The following is a 21,749-nucleotide window of genomic DNA, read 5'->3' as shown; positions in this document are numbered from 1 at the left end:
GTTATATAAATAAATATATATGCATAACCTATACATATAAACATATATGCATAAGGTACACATAAAACCATAAAAAAAGACATTGTTAATTTTGCAAAAATAACTTTTTAAATTCTGATACAATGAAATACAGTAGAATCCTAATTTACTATAGTAAATTTGCTATTTCACCACCCAGATAGGACACTGTCTGCTGCACTGAAGAGTCCAGGTTTGAATCCAGAAGAAGCATGGATATTTGTAAAGATATATTATTTGTGTGGCAATGGGCACTCAAAATGCATGATGAGCTGAAATTCTCCCTAGAGGTTGGTTAGTAGTGGAAGAAGTATGGGAGACCCTTGGACTCCCCAGAGTGTTCTCTCTTGAAATTTCAAACAGGATGGAAGCTTATCATTTAGCCAGGTATAACAATATCTCAATCACCTATGGTAGTCCAGAGGTGCTGGCATAGCTTCTTCTTGTACCTCTAGTGACAACATCCACGATTAACCCAAAATCATGGTTAATCTGTTGGTAGTTAAAAAAAATATAGGAAAACAGGAATAACCCATATTACAATTAACAGAAAATTTCTATTAACAATTTATATGATTTTAAAGAAATTTAATTTAAAGAAGAGGTTTACTTTGTTATATAAATTAATTTTAAAATGAACATATTTCAAACCAGAAAGTACTATGTTTTTGTTTATATGACTCTTGTATTTTCATAAGAATCAAAGGGAAACAGCTGATTAATTTATGATTTAGTAATTTACTTTTAAGAGACAATTTAACCACATTTGTATATTCCAGATATTCTAATAACCATAAAACCACCAATCCTTAAAATAAAAACTGTGATATCAATTGCTATCAATGCTGTTATTCCACACATTTTCTTCTCTTTTTTTTTATTTCCTATAGAAATGTAGCTTTATTTTGATAGTTTGTGACTTTTTTTTTTTTTTTAATATTGTTAAACAGTAAACAAATTTAACATTTTTTTGGGGGGGAGATAAGATCTGGCTAATCTGCCTCCAATTAATGAGCAGTTGACTGTATATAATTTCAAACAATAAATATATATACAAAGCAACAAATATACATTTGAAAATGAAGATTATACAGTTAAATAAGCTATAAAGATTGTAGGTTAAATAGGTGCAGAATATGATGATGAAAACTTTTTATACGTATACTTTTTACAAGCTTATATACAATTAATAAGTCTTAACATCTGGTCACAAAGTGAATAAATAAAAATAATGATTACAAGGCCAATGATTTAGTGTCATATTTTAAGATGTATCTATTATTATAGACTATTGAGAAAATGCCTAAAAATTTCCACAAAGCGATGTCTTAAAATCAGGTTCAGTTATTGCAGTGATTAACCTCATTATGAATTATTGTTCACTTTTTAAAATTTTTCACGTGTTTAACATATGTAATTTATGAAAAGTGGATAACAGAATGTCTATAATAAAATATTTTTATAATTAATTTTGTAATTTGATGTACTTGAGTAATGCCACTATATTTATACAAAGTACTTTAATAAAGTTAATTTTTTTCACTACACTGTTATGCTTTTCTGAAGCTATGACTACACTAAACTAAAAATTAAAACTGGATGTCACTGGAACGATTTATTCCTGATCAAATTCTATAAGACCTAATTTACACCAACCAAATATTGTTACAGGTATTATATATGATAATACTCATAAGCTATTTCACACAGGCCTTCTTTTGATGGATTCTAAAGAATGATACATCTTTTAAAAAAAGAAAGAGAGAAAGAGGTTTAGATAAAGTTGATGTCTTAATAGAGTTAATGTTTTTCACTACACTGTTATGCTTTTCTGAAGCTATGACTACACTAAATTCTAAAAATTAAAACCGGATGTCACTGGAACGATTTATTCCTGATCAAAATTTATAAGACCTAATTTACACCAACCAAATATTATTACAGGTATTATATATGATAATCCTCACAAGCTATTTCACACAGGCCTTCTTTTGATGGATTCTAAAGAATGATATATCTTTAAAAAAGAAAGAGAGAAAGGGGTTTAGATTAGTGCAAAGCCTTCCAGGACCTGTTGCTTCCTTAGGCTATGGAGATATACTCAGTTCACCATGATTTTCAGTCAGCCTTCACTTGCAGACAGAAAAGAACATGACTCTCTTTATTGACTTCTCGGTTTCAATTGCCAGCGACGAATCTGTTCACTGACGAGGAACATCTCACATTCTCATTCAGCAAACCCAAGAGAGTCGCCAACAACCAGCAACATTAGCGTTCTTAGTCTCTTAGGGAAGTGTTGACAGGGGTTTACCAGAAGTTAGCAGAAATTGTTTACATGATTTTAAAGAAGAAATTACATAATACTTAGCTTGGCAATTTTAGATAGTGTTATCATATTATCAGACTGCCTGAGAATTGTGCCGTACACCACTTCTGCATAGTATGTTTGCATATCCTCTTTAACCCCTTAACTGCCGAGGGCATATACATACGCCTTGCTCAGCCGATGCGTTAACTGCCCCGGGCGTATAAATACGCCCTTCCAAAATGCTATCATTTGCTTTGTGCTGCTACCCGTAAAATTATTCGCAAAGCTTTGGAATGCAACACTACAATGACCTTGACAAAGTATGCGAAGGAGTATACTATTTCAGAGAAGCATGGAGAGAAATCAAAGAGATGGATGTGTCTAAAGCGGTGAAAGTAATGACTGCCAGGTATTGTTTGATGTTGTTTGAGTAAAACTTTTTTTTTTTCTGTGGCCTCCGTTTTCGTTTACTTTTTGTAGTTCCAGGAATAAAGAAAAATATAACGGATGTTTCAAACCCATTTATCTTTTTTGAATTATTTTTTGATGAACTGCTCCTGCTACATATTGTTACTGAAACTAACCATTTTGTAGACGAGTACAGTCAAAAGTCGTTAATCCGGACTCATCGGGACTTCGGCGATTCCGGATTATCGATCATCAGTTTAAATCTGGTAAGATGGCATGCAGAAATTATAAAATTAAAAATATGAAACCGTAATTTATGAAATAAAGAACATTTATGATCTAAAGGGTATCAAAATTTACAAAAAAAAGGCTTAATATTTATTTGTTTACTTTATTAAACATTTCTTTCAATGTAAGTTGTTTCGTTTTATGTGATAATACTTTCTCTTTAATTCTATAAACCGACATAATTTTTTGTTCACTTACAAAGTTCCGCTGTTCAAGTCCCGTTAATAGAATACCGGCTAACTTGTCAATCGAAATTTTTTCGTTTTCACTAACCTCTCTGTCACATTCTTCATGTCTTTATCCATTTTTTGCAGCAATTCCACTTTTTGTTTGATGGCCATCGAAACATACTTTCGTTTTGTACGATCCTTTGGGAGCTCCAGAATCAAAAATTCTATTTGACATAATCGAAAGTTCAAGTTTACTTTTTTAGTATTGCTCTTACGGTCTGCAAAAAATAATAAGCCGGATCCAATTCGAAAATTAAAGAACAACGCAATCATCAACATTAAATGAAATAGATAATTAGATAATTTTAGCTTACACTGTCCGTTATACATAAAACGCGCACGTGAAAACATATTCTGCGCTTGCGCACACGCAAATGCGCAGTCGTAACAGGTCTTACGCGCACGCGTTAAACGCCTATGCGCATGTGTCAACGCGGAGCATGCGCAGAAAGTTTTTAGCTTTGAGGTCCGGATTATAGATCATTCCGAATTACGGGTGTCCGAATTAACGACTTTTGACTGTATATGAACCAACACCTTGCAAACGAAAAATTAAGAACAAAATTGTGGCATTCAACCAGTTCAGAAGAAAGATATGCTTTTTTAGGCATACTGATTTCACAAGGTATAACACTGAAAACCTGATATTACACATTACTGGTCTAAAAATGAATTGAATGAAACTTCATTTTAGGGATCTTTTTTATTATAAAAATATCATTTTTATTATATTTACATCTTTTTATTATACTTTTACTCAAAATATTAAATTTTGTGCATTCATTTTTTTCTTTTATTCTTGATTTTGTGAAAGTAAACAGTTTTTAGAAAGTAAAAACTTGCACTTATTTTCTCCCTAATACATCGCATAGCTACGCGTGCTTGTGTAAAAAACTGTGGCACTGGGAAATGAATCTTGTACATTTTGCGCGGCAGTTAAGGGGTTAATGGCTGTCTGAATGTCAAACAGAACAGCCGACAGTGTTTCAGTCCAGTTATTGGTCTCATGAGGCTTGAGAGAGAATTTTAAATGTTGATGAAATTAATTCAACAATGCCATTTGACATTGGATGATATCCTGTCATTGTGATTCTGTTTGTACAGAAAGTGAGTGTTAACTCTTGAAGCATTGCAGATCTCATTTGAGAACCTTGATCTGTTGTTATGACCAAAAAAGGTAAAGGCATCCAAAGGGAGATATCCATGAGTTGAAAATACCTCTGAAATAGTTTCCATTTTCATATCAGGGATAAGTATAGCTTCAGGCCATCTGTGAAATCTATCTGTTTAAAGTCAAAAGGTATGTGCAACCTTTTGACGGCGGTAATGGGCTAACAATATCCATGTGGATTTCTGAAAAACATTCATCAGGAAGTGAGGTAACCAGTGGTGCTTTAGTGTGTGTGCCTGTTTATTTTAAAACTCTAGCAAGATTCACAGGATTTTACACAATTTTTAACATGACATTTCATATCAGGCTATACATAATGACAACAAATGAGCTTTGTAATAGCTGCAATTCCTGAATATGATAGATTATGCAGATGATTAATGATGAGTTTGTGAAAGGAATTCAGAATAAATGGAAGAAAACCATCTGTAAAGATGTCACAAAAAATGTTAACCTAGGAGTATTTGCATGGCTTGAATTCCAGCTTCAAATATGACGTATTGTTTTTGAGAAGGTTTTGTACCACCAGATCATGCTGTTAAGTTCAGAATTTTTTTTTTAAATCCAAAGATGGAGATTTTGTTATGGAATCAATTTTGATTCTCGACAGTGTCAGAAACGACGTTTCTTAGAACCTTACACATGCCTAATAAAATCTAAATGGTGTAATTGTCAAGGTGAACATTTTTGAGGATTTTGCTTAAAAGCGCATATTAAGAGTTTCTGATCCATATAAATTTGAAAATTTCTACCCTCTAACATGTGTCAGAATTTCTTAATTGTAGAATAAATTGAAAAAAAAATTCCCTATTGTAGGTGGATATTTCTGTTGACTTTTATTGAGTTTCATTGAGAAAAATGCTATAGGTTCCCATGTTTCTTGAAACAACTGCATAAGAATGTCACCTGTTGTGATGTCTGAAGCATCTACCCAGATGCTTAACTGGGTTCTGGGAATAGGGTGTCTTTAAAAGGTAATCCAAGAAAGCAGCAATAAAGACTTGTTCAGCATTTTCATTCCAATTTAATGGTGAAGATGAATCCTGAACACAAGAAAGAGATTTCTTTTTATTAATATGTTTTATGCAAAGCCCATATTATTGATGTTTCGAAAATAAGGCTTTCAAATACCTGCAGTGTTCCTCAGAATCTTTATAGAGACTATGAGCAAATTATCAATGAAAGCATAAACAACTCTTAAATGTTTTGCGACTTTGTTTACAAAGGTTGAAATTTTGCGGATGCATTGCATAAGCTGAATTGCATATGGGTACTTTTGAATAAATCGAATGGTGTACATATAGTGGTTTTATTAATGTCAGCAGGATTAATTGATATTTGGTGATATGCCTTAATCAGTTCAACAAGACTAAACATTTTAGTACCGTGCAATAGGGTATTTATCTTCTATTCTTTGAGCATCCAACATGTGATAATCTCTTACAGGTCTCCATTCCAAAGTTCCCTCTTTTGGAACCATGTGAAGTGGGGATACATAATTGCTTCTCAAGTCTCAAATTCCCCAATTGTATCACAGTTTGAAATTCTTGTTTTGCTCTTTTTAAGGGATCTGTGACGAGGTTTCAAACCAGAGGTGGACCTTTAGTTATGATATAACGAAGTGTTGCGTTTAGCAGGCTGACTAAGATCTGGTAATTTAGTAATAGAAGGGAACTCTTTAACAATTTTATGATAAGGTGTATCATTAAAAACTAATTTTACTGATTAAATGTCTGCATTTTTTATGCAACCTACAGTTTGAATGTCCAGATGTCGACAATGTAGAACCATAGTGGCATCCACCGATCCTTGTTGTCTATATTACATTAAATATTCTCCAGTTCATTTGTTTAAGTTCTTTACCTTCACTTCTTCACACAGAAATGAGAAAGACCAGGCATAATAAAAGACCAAAACTCAATAAAAATGCTAAATTTTAATTTTAAGAAAAACTGTGAACTGAATATTAAATAATTCAACTTACCTGATGAATATTCATAAAGAAGTCAGGAAAAAAATGAGGCCAGTCTAACCGACCAATATCAACAACCAGTTTTCCTAATTTATTGCATATAAAATTTGGAACTTTAAGGTGATGACTGATCATAAATCGATGCAATCTTGTTCGTAATTCTGCTTTATCTGGTCCAGGCATTCGAATCCATACTTTATTAATGATATGCTAGAAGAAATTTTAATAAATAACAATTCACAGATGATTACAAAATAAATCACAAATGCTAACTAAAACACAGGAATAAAAATTAAATGTATATACTCATTTTTGAATATAAAATTTGCCAGTTTCATTTTATTTCATACTTTAACATGGCAGTTTTTACTCTAAGTAAACACTTTAAAAATTTTAATGTTTTTTAAACAAACTTAAGGATTTAAATCAGTCTCAAAAAGAAATACAGAGATAAGAGGTGACAAACAAAAAATCCTAGAAGCTTTGTACGATGGTAAGAATAATGATAGGAAATAGGGCAAAACAAACTTTTGACTGTGTTCTCCTCTCAAATAATACAGTTCATTGGAAAATCATTGATATGTCTAATGATGTAAAATGGATGTTATTGTCTGACATTTTTTAAAACTCTTATTATGCATTACAAATTGATAAGGCAATTGATATTGAAAATTTTGCAAAATCTATTGCTGTTTGTTAGATATGAAAAAAAATCAAGAAATCCATGATAATATTTTATTTTGCCAGTATTTATCAGGTCACACAGTAGGAAAAGATATCTTTAATATTATGAATAAATTTGTGCAAGAGAGCAAAACTTATTGGAATAAGCACAGTTGGAGCAATAAGTATGGTCAAAATTAATAAAGTTGTCCTTTGAATCCATGACTATTTTCACAAATGTGAGAAGAAATGGAAAGTATTCATACTTAGCTTCCTTATCATACTGATGTTCACTGGCTATCTCAAAGGAAAATTCTAAGCTGATTATTTGAACTTAGACATGAACTTCAAATATTTCTTAATGATAGACTTCAGCTGAGAAACTGTTTACATGACTGGAAGTGGCTTTGCAAATTGGTATACTTAGCAGACATATTCTCTGTTTAACATTGCCTCAACATATTGTTGCAAGGCAAAGAAGCTTTAGTGTTTCAGGTTCAAGATGAAGGCAAAATTAAATTTGTGGCAAAACAGAGCTAGTAATGGAGAAGTGGACTCGTTTTCCTATCTTCATGAGTTTATAAGAAGTATGACTGATAAGACTGATGATGACACTCTGAAATGTATAACACAGCATTTAGAGAATTTACGAGCCCGAAAAACTGTTTGCCTGATTTAAAGAAAATATTCAATAGATAAGATATCAATTTAATATTAATACAACATTCATGCCAGAAATTTCTCACATGTGGAATAAGAGCAATTGTTGGAATTAACTTCAGATGGATTCTTGAAAAATAGACATAAAGAGTGTATTTTAAAATCATCCTGGTTGCAAATGTAACATGTTTATCCAGTTTTAACAGAGAAAGTCCTGAAATGTATCTTGCTTTTTCCAACTTCATATCTATGTGAAGTTGCTTTTTCAGCATAAGTAAACATTAAGTCAGAAAAAGAAACAGGCTTTAGGATGTGGAACTGCATTTCAAATTAAAATTAAATTATGATGATCTCTTGTCGCAACATAAATGATTTTATCCTTCTCACTAATTATAATGAATGTTATTTATAAAATAACTGTTATTAATTTTATTTATGTTTCATTATGAATTAATTTTATTTTTCACTTATTATTATTTTGTTTATTAACTAAAAAAGGGGGAAAAGTAAAAATATTTTGATTGTTATTAAAGTATAAGCAATTTTTTTAAGAGGGGTACTCAGTATTACGAAAATTATAGGAGTATACAGATGTCGAAAGTTTGAGAAACACTATAATATTGGGTCAATGCATAATTTCAAGACATTCTTCATTGGGTTGGCAACACTGCATTCATTGAGAAGCCTTTGTTATTTTTTGTAATTTATTTGTTTCTCTTCAGTTTTGAGTTTGATTGTTGAGAACAGGAAATTATACGTTGTCAACAACTCGTTTTGGCTGTTTTCAAGGCTAATCAGTATGGAATGTCAAGTAGTGAAAAATTCATACTTACGACACATTTACTGACCTCTCTGACTGCAATCTTCTCTGGTATCTCTCTAACAACATTCAGGGGCAAAAGTTTCATGACAAAGATTTTTTTAGCAACAGGCTAACATATCTGTTCAAGTTGAAACCACAACAATTCTACAGGAGAGGCACTGAATTCTTATCTGGATGGTCGCTGGCAATTATTGACAAAGATGGTGATTAAATCACCGAGTGAATGATTATTGATTTATGACGCAATATATATTGTCTTGTTATTGTCCATTGTATAGTTTGTAAGGCACGTTATACTAATAAAATCATACCATGGTAAAAACGGCAACCCAATAATGAATGGCATGAACTTATGTACCAAAAAAATAATTTTATTGTATAATTTTCCATTTAATTTCTGGCCTTTAATATTTTAATTATTATTATGCTGTAGATGTTTTAATTCATAACAAAATGATGCTTGAACTGTACAGACAGCTTATATAGAACTAGAGACATGACCAAAAATCCTTCTGAGAGACATTAGCAACACTGGCAATTACTTAAACTTGGTGACATCCTTCCAAAATGAAGTTTCCAGAAAATGCATATTTGAAGTCCTATGAGCACCTTCTTGAAGTTTCCAGATGTTTTGAGAAAATCTGTAAATTTTCGATGCACTGGAAATGTCAGTTAAGTTTTTCAACTGTACTGATCTGCTTGTTCTGCTTGTTGACTATTGCTTTGGACTTTGTGAATGAGTTTGGTGACTGCACTGCATGTTACAGAGAATTGGGTTTAACTGCTTTTACCCCCTCCTTAAACTATTTATAGAAGTACACCTTGCTGTATGAGCCATTACCTGTTTCGATAAAATGTCAATTCCTTCCTGGACATCTGATGTAGTTATTTAGGAGATTTCTGTGCACTTGTAGCAAACATCAGGAAGCTTGTATTAAGTACAATATACTAAGCTTTAGATACACAGTGGAGCTTGAATTGTTCAGACCCCAATTTTCATCATTCAGATTCTTTTATTTGCCACATAAAATTGTTTAGCTCACCAGTGGCTGAGCAGTAAAGTCGCTGAACACTGGTAGTTCGGTCCAAGGTTCGAATCCCGCGAATGGGCTGGCTGCATGGGTGTTTTCGTGGTTTTCCCCATGTGTAACATGTATACAAGCCAGTTTCCCTTAGAAAGTCCTTAGAATCCCTCCCTTTGGGCAAATAGCCCTTGGGGCTTTACCATAATTAATAACCTAACCTAAAATTGTTTAATGAATTATTATTATTTGAGTGATTTAATATAAAAATAATACAGTATAGTACATTTTCAAGAAAATGCCAAATTAATTTATAGGTATGTATACAACATACAACATCTAGAATGGCCTACAAAGCTTAGTAAATAAGCAGCTTATAAACATTAAAGGAAAAGCTAATCTGTTCTTTATTTATTCCACGAGTCATTGTTCAGCCATATTAATGTCTTTTCTAAAAACACAATAAACAAAGTAAATATATTAATTTATTACATTAAACAAGGCATTTTTGTCTCACATTCCAGTCATTTACTCTCTGTTAACATTTTGGAATAAATTGTTATTTTTTAAATAGCAAAATTTTATTTTTAAGACTAAAATATCAGTTTTGATATCAGAAATACCTTTAGTAGAACTTTTAAACATTTTTAGATTGTCTACTATTGTGATTGTTACCATTATTGTTTTATTTCCTTGCTTATAAAAATTATATTTTGATTTTCTGCTTTTTACATATGAACAAATACTAGAAGAGAATGTTACACATACCTCTAAGACTGTCAAACAATACATCAATACATATTCATTAGAGGTACTTGATAAAAAATTTAAAGCATGCCTCCAGCACTCTGGTTGATTACTAAATCCATTTAAAACCTCTTCTGAAAATAAATTAATCAAATTTTAAAAAATCAGTGAGCTTAATACAATTTCATAATAAATGTATAATAGATAATTTTATGATGCTCAATTATACTATGCAATAGGCAACAGAAGATAACCTGAATAATTTTAAGGACTTTTAGATTATTTTTACTGCAATAAAAAAGTTTCTAAAAACAGCAGCTTTGTAAACTGGTGAAAAACATTTCTTTGGATATCTTTACAGCCCATAATTATTGTTCTGTTTATAAATAATAATAAAAAGAAGCATTCTATAAAAAACAAGAAATTGTATGAGAAACGAAAAACAAAATTCAATACAGTCATTATTTTACATTTTTACAGCCAATGGATACTGTTTAAGAAACCAATAAATACAAAACATGTAAATTTTTTAGTATTCAAACATGTATCTGGTATATGTGTGGGTTATTTACTGTTGCATGTATGCTAAACTATATGCCAAAGGCAAGCAACTCCACCAAAAGTTAAACCTGAAGATATGGATAAACAGAAAGTACCTAATTTTAATATGCCAATAATTTATCTTTCTGATTTGTAAAAATTAAAATAAGCCATTTTGCAGACCTCATTTTTTAACATACGGTATTAAAATATTATTAACTGCATCACTTACTGCATTTATTAGACATAAAATTATTATATCTAATGTCCATAAATTTGCAGCAGGTGACCTATTAGGATGTACCTACTGCACCAAGTTGCCTATCCAACATTTGCAATGAAAATCAAGATTGTCAAAGAGACTCCCTGCATTATTATAACACACTTACCAAAAGGCACTCCCATTTGAAAAACTATCACCTTGTCAGCTGAAGTTTCCAAAACATGGCTATAAGAGCAAGTTAAAGGAACTTTGCGATTAAAAAAAAGGGGGGTATTTCCTAATTATCTACACTCCCTCCCTACCAAAAGGTTACAAAAAAGTATTCATGAGGCAAAGCAGTTTTTCCCCCAAACAACTGTGTGGTAACTCACAATATTGCCAAAAAGTATTCTATAACTTAGGTATGAATGTAATCTAATGCCCAAGTTGTACAGATGTCAAATGCACGTGACTGTCTGTTTTCTTAAGCAGATTGCTTTGTACATGGGAAAACAAGAATACAGAAAAAGAAGGATTTTTTAAAAAAGGTTTTTTTATTGCCAATACTTGTTGCCTTTTAAATTTATTGATTGATTGCTCTTGCACAAAATTCTTAGTGTGCCTCAATTTCACTGCTGTCTTTCATGTATCAACTTGGCAAACAATTAGTCACCATTGAGTTTGCAAATGCTCTCCAAAGTCACCAAAAAGTTTGCAATTGTTCATTGGGTATGTAAACATAACTAGAAAGTTCCAAAAAATATTGTTACTTGACTTCCTGATCTAATCAGGTTAAAGAATTTTTCACGGTCATAAAAATTTCAAAATTTCATGGACAGAAAGAGACAGAAAGTGCATGCAGTTAAACTTGCGACATCCATAGGTAATAAATACGTCACCCAGTTCTCTACTTCAGAAAAGCCGAAATACTTTCTCTCCTTCACATCCTAAACACGTGGTCAACCCCGCAAAGAGTAAGGGGGAAAAATGCAGCTGTGCAGTCTGACTCCTGATCCCCACAAGAGGCCGACTCGTGAGAAACTGAAATACACCCACGCCCTTTTAACTGTATCACATCTTCAGCCAAACTTAAAAGAGCTTGCCGTAATTGAAGGAAAAGTTTAAACAATGCTAAATATTATACATTAATTCTTAAATACGAACATTAAAAATTCATTATTCACAATAAAATAACTAAGAATACCTTATGCACAGCAAAATAATATGTAATAACTGTACTCAACAAAATAATACATAACAATTTTCCATAAAATAATACATAACAAAGAATAGTGACATTTTATTTAAGTTTTATTAATAGTTAACTTAATTCCTTCTTTGATGCCTTGTTTCATCATGTACTCACTCAGCCCAAAGATTTAACCCCTTAACTGCCGTGGGCATATATATAGGCCTTGCTCAGCTGATGCGTTAACTGCCACGGGTGTATATATACGCACTTCCAAACTACAGTCAAAAGTCGTTAATCCAGACTCGTCGGGACTTCGGCGATTCCGGATTATAGATCATCAGTTTAAATCTGGTAAGATGGCATGCAGAAATTATAAAATTAAAAATATAAAACAGTAATTTATGAAATAACAATTATGATCTAAAGGGTATCAAAATTTACAAAAAAAAAAAAAAGCTTAATATTTATTTGTTTACTTTATTAAATATTTCTTTCAATGCAAGTTGTTTAAGTTGCTTCGTTTTATGTGATAATACTTTCTCTTTAATTCTATAAACGGACATAATTCTTCTTCAGTTACAAAGTTCCGCTGTTCGGGTCCTATAATTGTTGTGTCGAGAATGCCGATTAATTTGTCAATCGAAATTTTTTCATTTTCAATAACCTCTGTGTCACTTTCTTCTATCGGAAGCGAATTATAAGGACAAGGAATTTCATTTAAATCATATCAAAAACAGAGTACATCGAGATGAAATACTACATTTAGTAAGGAATTATAAGCCAAATATAATAAAAACATCTGCCCTGAAGATGTGCTGACAGATCAACTTCCAATTCATTGCACGCTGCGGCATTTCCGCCCCTCACACACACCACAGTGTAGCGTGAAATTGATAAACAGATTTCGGAATGGTTAGAGAAACGAAGGATATGCCTTTATCCATTTTTTGCAGCAATTCCTCTTTTTGTTTAATGGACTTCGAAACATACTTTCGCTTTGCAGATCCTTTACATATTAGAAAATATATATTGGAAATTCTATTTGACATAATCGAAAGTTCAAGCTTACTTTTATAAAACTGCTCTAACAGTCTGCAAAAAATAATAAGCCGGATCCAATTCGAAGATTAAGGAACAACGCAATCTGCAACATTAATTGAATTAGATAATTTTATCTTAGCTTATACCATCCCTTATACATTAAACGCGCAAGCGTAAATGTATTATGCGCATGCGCACATGCATATTCGCAGGCGTAAAGGTCTTACGCGAATGAGTCAACGCAACGCATGCATAGAAAGTTTGTAGCTTGGAGGTCCGGATTATAGATCATTCTGGATTATGGGTGTCTGAATTAATGACTTTTGACTGTACTATCATTTGCTTTGCGCTGCTACCCATAAAATTATTCGCAAAGCTTTGGAATGCAACACCACAATGACCTTCACAAAGTATGCAAAAGAGGAGAAACTGGAGAGAGGGGTGTGTCTAAAGCGGTGAAAGTAATGATTGCAGGGTATTGGCTGGTGTTGTTGGAGTAAAACGTATTTTTTTTTTATTCTGTGTCCATTTTTGTTTTTATTTTTATTCCATTTTTGTTTACTTTTTGTAGTAGGTTGCAGGAATAAAGAAAGATATAACGGATGTTTCAAACCCATTTATCTTTTTCGAATTATTTTTTTATGAACTGCTCGTGCTTCATATTGTTACTGAAAAACTAACCATTTTGTAGACGAGTATATGAACCAACACCTTGGAAACAAAAAATCAAGAACAAAATAGTGACATTCAACCAATTCAGAAGAAATATATGTTTTTTTAGGCATACTGATTTCACAAGGTATAACACTGAAACCTGATACTACACTTTACTGGTATAAAAATGAATTGATTGAAACTCCATTTTAGGGATCTTTTTTATTATAAAAACATCATTTTTATTATACTTACATCTTTTTATTATACTTTTACTCACAACATTAAATTTTGTGCATTCATTTTTTTCTTTTTCTCTTTATTTTGTGAAAGTAAACAGTTTTTAGAAAGTAAAACTTGCACTTATTTTCCCCAATACATCGCATAACTACGTGCACCTGTGTGAAAAACCGTAGCACTGGGAAATGAATCTTGTACGTTTTCCACGGTTAAGGGGTTAAGCATATTTTACAGCAAGCGGCTTAGGTTAAAATAAGAAGTAAAATCATAATCAGTGATCAGTTTGTAACAGAAGTTTGACTACTGACACCACTGCTGCTTGCACAGAGAAAGGGAGCTGCTGCTGATGAGAACAAATCTGAATACCATATGTTGTCACAACTGATTGAGAGTTGAAAGTGAGTTGCACTATGTGTGTCTGAACCAGTTAGTTTTAGCTATGTACAGAATTGCTGGAGTTGTAACCCAGCTAATATACTGTTAAGTTCCAGCTAATATACTGTTTTGTAATGTTTTTATGTCTCACTAACTGAAAAAGTAACATTTTCACAATTTTGTGCTATCTTACATAAATAAGGATTAAGGAAAAGCAATAAGTTGCCTTAACACTTACAGGTAATGTCTAAGGTTCAGCAGTTAATTACAAATAACTAAATTTAGTTAGATATCTATTCAATGAAAACTAAAATGCATACATTAGCCAAACTATGCTGCATATGCTACTATTATTTTTCATTCTGGTAGAGCAAACTGACACACACACACATATACAGGGGTTGGACAAAAATATGGAAACACCTTTTAAAAAACACGTTTATTTGCTTAATATGGTGTAGGAAACCCGTTGGCATCCAAAACAGCTTGCAGTCTTCTCGGAATGGATAAATACAGTTCCTGTATGTTTGCCAAGGGAATATTATACCATTCTTCCTGCAAAACGGTGGCAAGTTCAGATAACGATGTTGGTGGTGGATAACGAGAACGCACTTTCCGTTCCAATGTAGAACACAAAGGTTCGATAATATTCAGGTCTGGTGACTGTGGTGGCCAGGGGAGATGGGACAACTCATCCTCGTGCTCAGAAAACCAGTCCTGGACAATGTGAGCTATGTGAACAGGAGCTTTGTCATCTTGGAAGACACCATCACTATCAGGGAACAAAGTTTGTACCATGGGATGAACTTGATCGGCCAAAATGTTCACATAAGTCTTGGCAGTCATGTGCCCTGACACAGTTATCATGGGGCTAGCAGAGAACCACGATATGGCTGCCCAAACCATAACAGAACCCCCGCCATGTTTCACTCTTGGCAACAAGCAGTCTGTATTATAGGCTTCAGATGGCGTTCTCCAGATGTAAACTCGGCCAGAAGTGGGAAACAATGTGAAAGAAGACTCGTCAGACCATATTACTCGCTTCCACTGCTCTATAGTCCAGGCTTTATGACTTAAACACCACCTTTTCCTGTTACGGGCATTAGCATCACTGATAAGTGGCTTCTCAAATGCAGCACGGCCAGCAATTCCCTGTTTATGAAGCTCCCTTCTAATTGTTTTGGTACTCACCGGGTTCGGTAACACAACATTCATTTCAGCAGTAACTTTTGCAGCTGTGGTCTTCTTATTTTTTGTCACAATTGTGTGCCTCGTCTGTCACGATCACTCAGAACACACTTTCGTCCGCGCTGTGATTTAGCAGATGATGTTTTTCCACTTTTCAAATATGCGGAATAAATCTTCGATACAGTACCTCTTGAAACACTAAACACCTCGGCTACCTTGCTTACGGAAGCACCTACCATACGTTCTCCAACAATTTGCCCACATTCGAAGTCTGTTAACTCTGACATAATGCAATGACAACCTCACATAACAGTACTCTGACAACAACTGAACTGTTTAGCACATTTACGAAGTTGTATAGGTGGCGTCAGTAGTCAAAACTGCCAGCGTCAGTTTTGACTACTGACGCCACCTATACAACTTCGTAAATTCGCCATATTTCATTAAAATCAATCTTTCTTTTCAAACATGCATTTCACAAGGTGTTTCCATATTTTTGTCCATCCACTGTATATATATATACTATTTACAAAGAAATACACAAAAATTTCCTTTATCATAAATACCTATCTGTCTTTTCCTTTCATTTGTTGTATTAGGATTAAAAAATTCTGTCAAAAGAGCTTCCAGAGTTGATAAGGATTTATCTTCAGAAGCCTGAAATATACAAGAAATACAGTTAATTATTTAATATAGTATTTAAACATAAATTCAGTACTGAATCATTAAAAAAATAGCAACAATTGAAACATCATTTCAAATGCGAAATTATAAAAGATAATCAACAAAAAACAGTACATTAATGTACGAATAGAATTAATAATAATACAGTGGTCATCAAAATCAAAGGATAATGACAGAAATAAAATGTAACTAATACTTAATGAAAAATTATTTATAGAAATTTATACAAAAGCATTAACATAAATTATAATGTTTGGCAGTTGATTATTCCCAAAATATTGAAATTAAATTTATAGAAATCGGAAAAAAAATGGACAAATAAAGTCACGTCTGGTGGAAAAATGTTTTTTTGGTACTATTTGGTTTCAAGGGCCGTAAAATATCGCCAAACTATTGTTGATGGCAATGCTGCCAAAAATAATTCCGGCAAGAAAGGAAGTATAATAGTAAATAACTATCTAAGATTCATGTTTTAATTTAGATGAAAGGTTAATTTCATATAATACTTTTTTATTAATATAATTTATATGAAAAAGGCCAAACATGACTGAATGGAAGCATAAGAGTGAATAACTATTTCAGATCATTATTATAATTTATATAAAAATTGCTAAACATAACTGAATAGATGCCTGCATCGCTATTTCGCTACCGACTTACCGCTAAAGCATAATTTCATCTCGTTGGTTGTTCAAACGTAATTTTCTATAATGAATGATGCTTTTTCTTTGAAAATATTCTCGGTAAAATGCAGAATCGCCCACTTATTTGTTTGCCACTTTTTACAAAGGTAAAAACAATTTAATTTTTGTCAATTTTCTTTTACTTTTTAAGTGAAAATAGGTTGATGTACATAAATAAAGTCAAGGGTGTGCGCAGTGCCATTTTTGCGCAATTCTGGGATTTTTTTTTAAAGTGAAAATAGGTCGATGCGCACATGGATACTGAGTATGTGCAATTCTTAAAAACGCGTCAAACAGTGGGTGATTCTGCACTTTACCCAAAATTCTATGGCAGACTTTTCATCGTAGGCAATTTCCAAATTGTTAAATCTATAGTATATCAAAAAAGAATTTAAAAATTAAACAAGTACTTCAATGGTATCTTAAGAAATATAGAACTATATAAACTTACGTAATCTGAAATCAGCGCGTACGCTAGATTTGGTGCGCTGTTAAATGGGCGCGTTTGCTGATTTGGTGCTTTTGCGCATACATTTTCGCTGCAATTTTTTTACAGTCCTCAAAACGAAATACCATATTTCTTTAAAAATATTTAATGTTTTTAATTAGATATTGAAATTGAATAACAAAATGAATTTGAATAACAAAATGAATTAAATGCATTTTTATTTCCATTAATCTGATTCAAAAGTAAAATAATATTCTTGAACTACATCTATTAATTTTAAATAGCTTAGTTTGCTAATTAATAACAGACAGAATAAATCTGAAAGATAACTCTTGCATTTTGCCAGATGGCAACAGACCTTGAATGAAAAGTGAAACTAAGCAAAACTGTGTTTTGAAACCTTTTGGACCAACAATCAAAATGTATTCACTTTCAATTCTTCAATTTAATTTACTTCAATCAAAATTATATTCTCATTTTTGGTTCAGTTGATTAAATATCATCGTAAATTCAGATCAGTTTAATAGAAAACTTCTAGAGTATGTTCAATTTTGCATACATTTCTTTTGCAAATGATAAATTCAAGAATCACCCACTGCTTGGAGCTTTTTTCAAAATCGCCAACTTAAAAATAACGAGTGAAAGAATTGCACAAACTCCATGCACACATCGACCTATTTTCACTTTAAAAAAAAAATCACTGAATTGGACAAACTCGGCACTGTACACTCCCTTTGTCCATGTACACATTGATAAAGACGGGGAATAAAGCTTATTTTTTCTCTTTTTAACAGTAATTTTACTGCTTGAAAATCAGTAAGGGATTATTAAGCCGTGTGCAATATTTTTGGCAGAAGAATGTTATACTATGGAAGAATGAATAAATATTGTTATTATTATTGTTAGTTAACAATTTCATTTTCCATTTTTAATATTGTCTACTGACTGCAAATAAAAGCAAATTTCTTGCTAAGCTATATCAATTAAACATGGTAATAAACTTAAAACAGTAAATTAAAAAAAAAAAAAACTAAGGAAGTAGAGACAAAAATTCATATAAATTTTGTATACTGAGTATATCTTTGATGCTTATACTGGTGGGAAATTGACAGCAAGCAGAAAAACAACCAGAAACTAAACCCTTACAACAATTTCATACTTTTTGGAAGAGGAAAATGTCAATGCTCATAGAATCTAAAGACGATATACTCTTACTTTTACCAGAAATAGATAAAATACAAATATAAAAGAATTATCCTATGATAAAATATTTTATCAGAAACATGCTGATAAGTTTAATAATGCTTGACCTGACTCTAGAGGCAGCAGAACTACTGTTGACTATACATTCTTAGTCCATTTGCCTTTTATCTCCAAGTAGATTGAATAAACAATTTTGAAATACATGCGCACAGAATAACACGGATTTTTAAGAACTCATAAAATCCAATACGAAAATAAATATAGAATATAAATCAGTGTATGTTAAGAAAAACAGGTTTCACGCCATACGAATTTTACATGAATTTCACATTTTATATACGGGTTGCTAAAATATTATTTTAAGTGTCCCATCCTTTCTTAATGATAAAAGTCAATCATTCATCAAATAAAATTATTTGATTCATGTATTATAAACAACAAAACGAAAAAAAAAATATTGGCATTAAATATATAGACATTTAAATAATGACAAACAATTTCCCAATTTGTTATATTGCGATTTAAATATGAAATAAACATTTCCATTTAAAAAATTTTGCTATTACGTGAGAAACTTACCATTGCCGTCTCATTCAAATCCAATGCTTTACTCAGGAAACACTACCGCATAGCTGTCAAATGAACTACACATTTTTTTTTTTTTTTTATTATTATTATTTTGCGGTTACAGGTAGAATTTAGGAAAATATGAGCATGTATAGATACAAAACTTTGCTGGGTCCTAAATAATTTGATTATGCTTATCTACCAATTTTTCGACGCTAGGTAAGTCAGTTTTTAATTTTGATAAACAATCACAAGTGCATATAAAACTAAAAATTTCACATCAAGGTAATAAATGACAAATAATATGACACTCTCATATTTTAGTTTCCAGATCAGCACTTCAATGCTTATTTCTGCAATTCCTAAGATCTTTAAAATTTCAAATCTGCATAAGATATATCAAACATTGGCCACGTTTGGGACGCATAATTCGCTGGGATTAGTACTACCGTAATAGTTCCTTGGCGTAAATATTATGATGTTTATCTAACGGTGTAATCACTAACAATATACTAATAGCGTATATTATGTAACATCCTATATAATCAGCTGTTTGATGTAAAAGAAACAACTAAACTCCGTATCAGACTTCATGACTTGTTTGCTTTCCGTTTCTTAGGACGATGATGTGTGTTTTACTAATTGTTTCGCATTTATGACGATATTTGAATGTGAAAATTATCATACAGGTATAATGTTTACATATATTGATATAAAAATATCTGCAGCTAGTTTTTCAATTATATAATATTCTGTGAAGCACTTCAAACAAGTATGTTGGTAGATGTTTCGATTCCAAAACAAAAAGTATTTTGATTAAAACATAAGAGCTGCGTTAGTCATACATTATATATATCATTCTAAAGAATGAAGAGGGATGTAGGATCATGTGTAAGCATTTAAAGTTTAAGTTTTCACGGGCTATTTTCCCTTAGTGATATCTTATTGTACATGTATAATAAAAATATAGAAAGTAGTTACTTCTGCGTCATCAGTCTCATATAGAATCATTTTGAAATGAAATGTTTATGTTTTATTTCTTTCACAAGGAAGTTCTCGAATTACTATGCATGAGTAATAAAGTATTGTTATGTTTAAAAACTGATAAGTTTTATAGAAAATTTGTTTTAATAAATGTAAATGTTTGACTGATGCATCACTGTGCATTTTGAGCTGGTGTGGACTCTTATCTTAAAACATTTTGCTTTTATGCAGTGTTATTGTAGTACATGAACGTTATGAAGACTTACTTCTTGTTATGCTATTGATTATGATAAAGTATTCAAGTGTTACCTACTTTAAAAGAACTGTCATCATTAAAACCTGTTGTGTAAACTAATTCATATTTTTACAAATAAAAAAATTAATCATAAAAAACCTTCATTCAGTAACCTATTTAGGTTCTAGGAAACAAATCTTGGTAAACTAGTAATACTCAATGTTCTTACTTAGCTACTGAAGAGCGTATTATTTGTGGTATGTGCCAGTTAATAACTTTGTTTATGTAGTTATTATGGAAACATTAGTATTTAGTAATGCTATCTTCATGATTAGCCTATATATGCCAGTTAATATAAACTTAGTGGTTTCATGGTTATTATGAAAATATAAATATTATTATTAATACTGTTTTGAAACTAACTCACATTTAGAATTAAGAAATAGGAATGATAAAGCTTCATGATTTTATCAAGAAGACATTATATATACATTCTGTATAAAAATTTTGGATTTGAAAAAAAAGGATTCGGGGAGAAAGAAAGAAAAATCTCTTAGCTGCATTTTTAATTAGGAGATATTTCTTTTTCACATTGCCTATTTCATAACTTAATAAATCATTTCTAGTAATATTTTTGGGTACTATTCCATTTTGAGGACCATAAAAAAATTGCATGGAAAATTTATGCAAAATGCGGCGCGCAATGAACTGGAAGTTGATCTGTCAGCACTATCCTTATCTTCAGGGCAGATTTTTTATTTTATTCGGCTTATAATTCCTTACTAAATGTGGTATTTCATCTCGATGTAAATCAAATTCCTCATCATTATAAATATCACAAATACACATCAAATAGTTCTCTGGTTGCAATTTTCTAATTTCGACTATGTATAATGTATGCGTTATGCATGTGCGCATTGAAAGAAATGTTTAATAAAGTAAACAAATAAATATTAAGTGTTTTTTGTAAATTTTGATACTCTTTAGATCATAATTGCTCTTTATTTCATAAATTACGGTTTCATATTTTTAATTTTATAATTTCTGCATGCCATCTTACAAGATTTAAACTGATGATCTATAATCCGGAATCGGCGAAGTCCCGACGAGTCCTAAAGACTTTTGACTGTATTACTAAAATTTTAATATTTTTTTCAGAACACAGTTATTAAAAACATACATTTATATTAAGATACTTTTATT

The 21,749-nt window shown here is 31.6% G+C and overlaps 2 protein-coding genes across 4 annotated transcripts in view; one reads left to right on the top strand and one right to left on the bottom strand.

Moving 5' to 3' along the window:
* ebo (exportin ellipsoid body open) overlaps positions 1–19,474 on the bottom strand; it is a 119,102-nt gene extending 99,628 nt beyond the window's left edge. For both annotated transcript variants that reach the window (XM_085821020.1, XM_085821021.1), the window contains exons 1-4: positions 19,340–19,474; positions 16,309–16,399; positions 10,332–10,444; positions 6,408–6,605 (exon numbers count right to left, since the gene is read on the bottom strand). In XM_085821020.1, coding sequence (XP_085677146.1) covers positions 6,408–6,605; positions 10,332–10,444; positions 16,309–16,399; positions 19,340–19,342 — 405 coding nt within the window. In that variant the 5' untranslated portion in view covers positions 19,343–19,474. The remainder of the gene's footprint in view (positions 1–6,407; positions 6,606–10,331; positions 10,445–16,308; positions 16,400–19,339) is intronic.
* Positions 19,475–19,868: 394 nt separating this feature from the next.
* LOC118196191 (uncharacterized) overlaps positions 19,869–21,749 on the top strand; it is an 86,305-nt gene continuing 84,424 nt past the window's right edge. For both annotated transcript variants that reach the window (XM_085821026.1, XM_085821022.1), the window contains exon 1: positions 19,869–20,016. The gene's annotated coding sequence lies outside the window, so the exon portion shown is untranslated. The remainder of the gene's footprint in view (positions 20,017–21,749) is intronic.

The sequence above is a fragment of the Stegodyphus dumicola genome, chromosome 7 (assembly GCF_044657685.1).
Source record: "Stegodyphus dumicola isolate Sdum_Otavi_A_Nest chromosome 7, ASM4465768v1".
Classification (NCBI taxonomy): domain Eukaryota; kingdom Metazoa; phylum Arthropoda; class Arachnida; order Araneae; family Eresidae; genus Stegodyphus; species Stegodyphus dumicola.
This window is presented reverse-complemented; position numbering and strand designations above follow the sequence as displayed.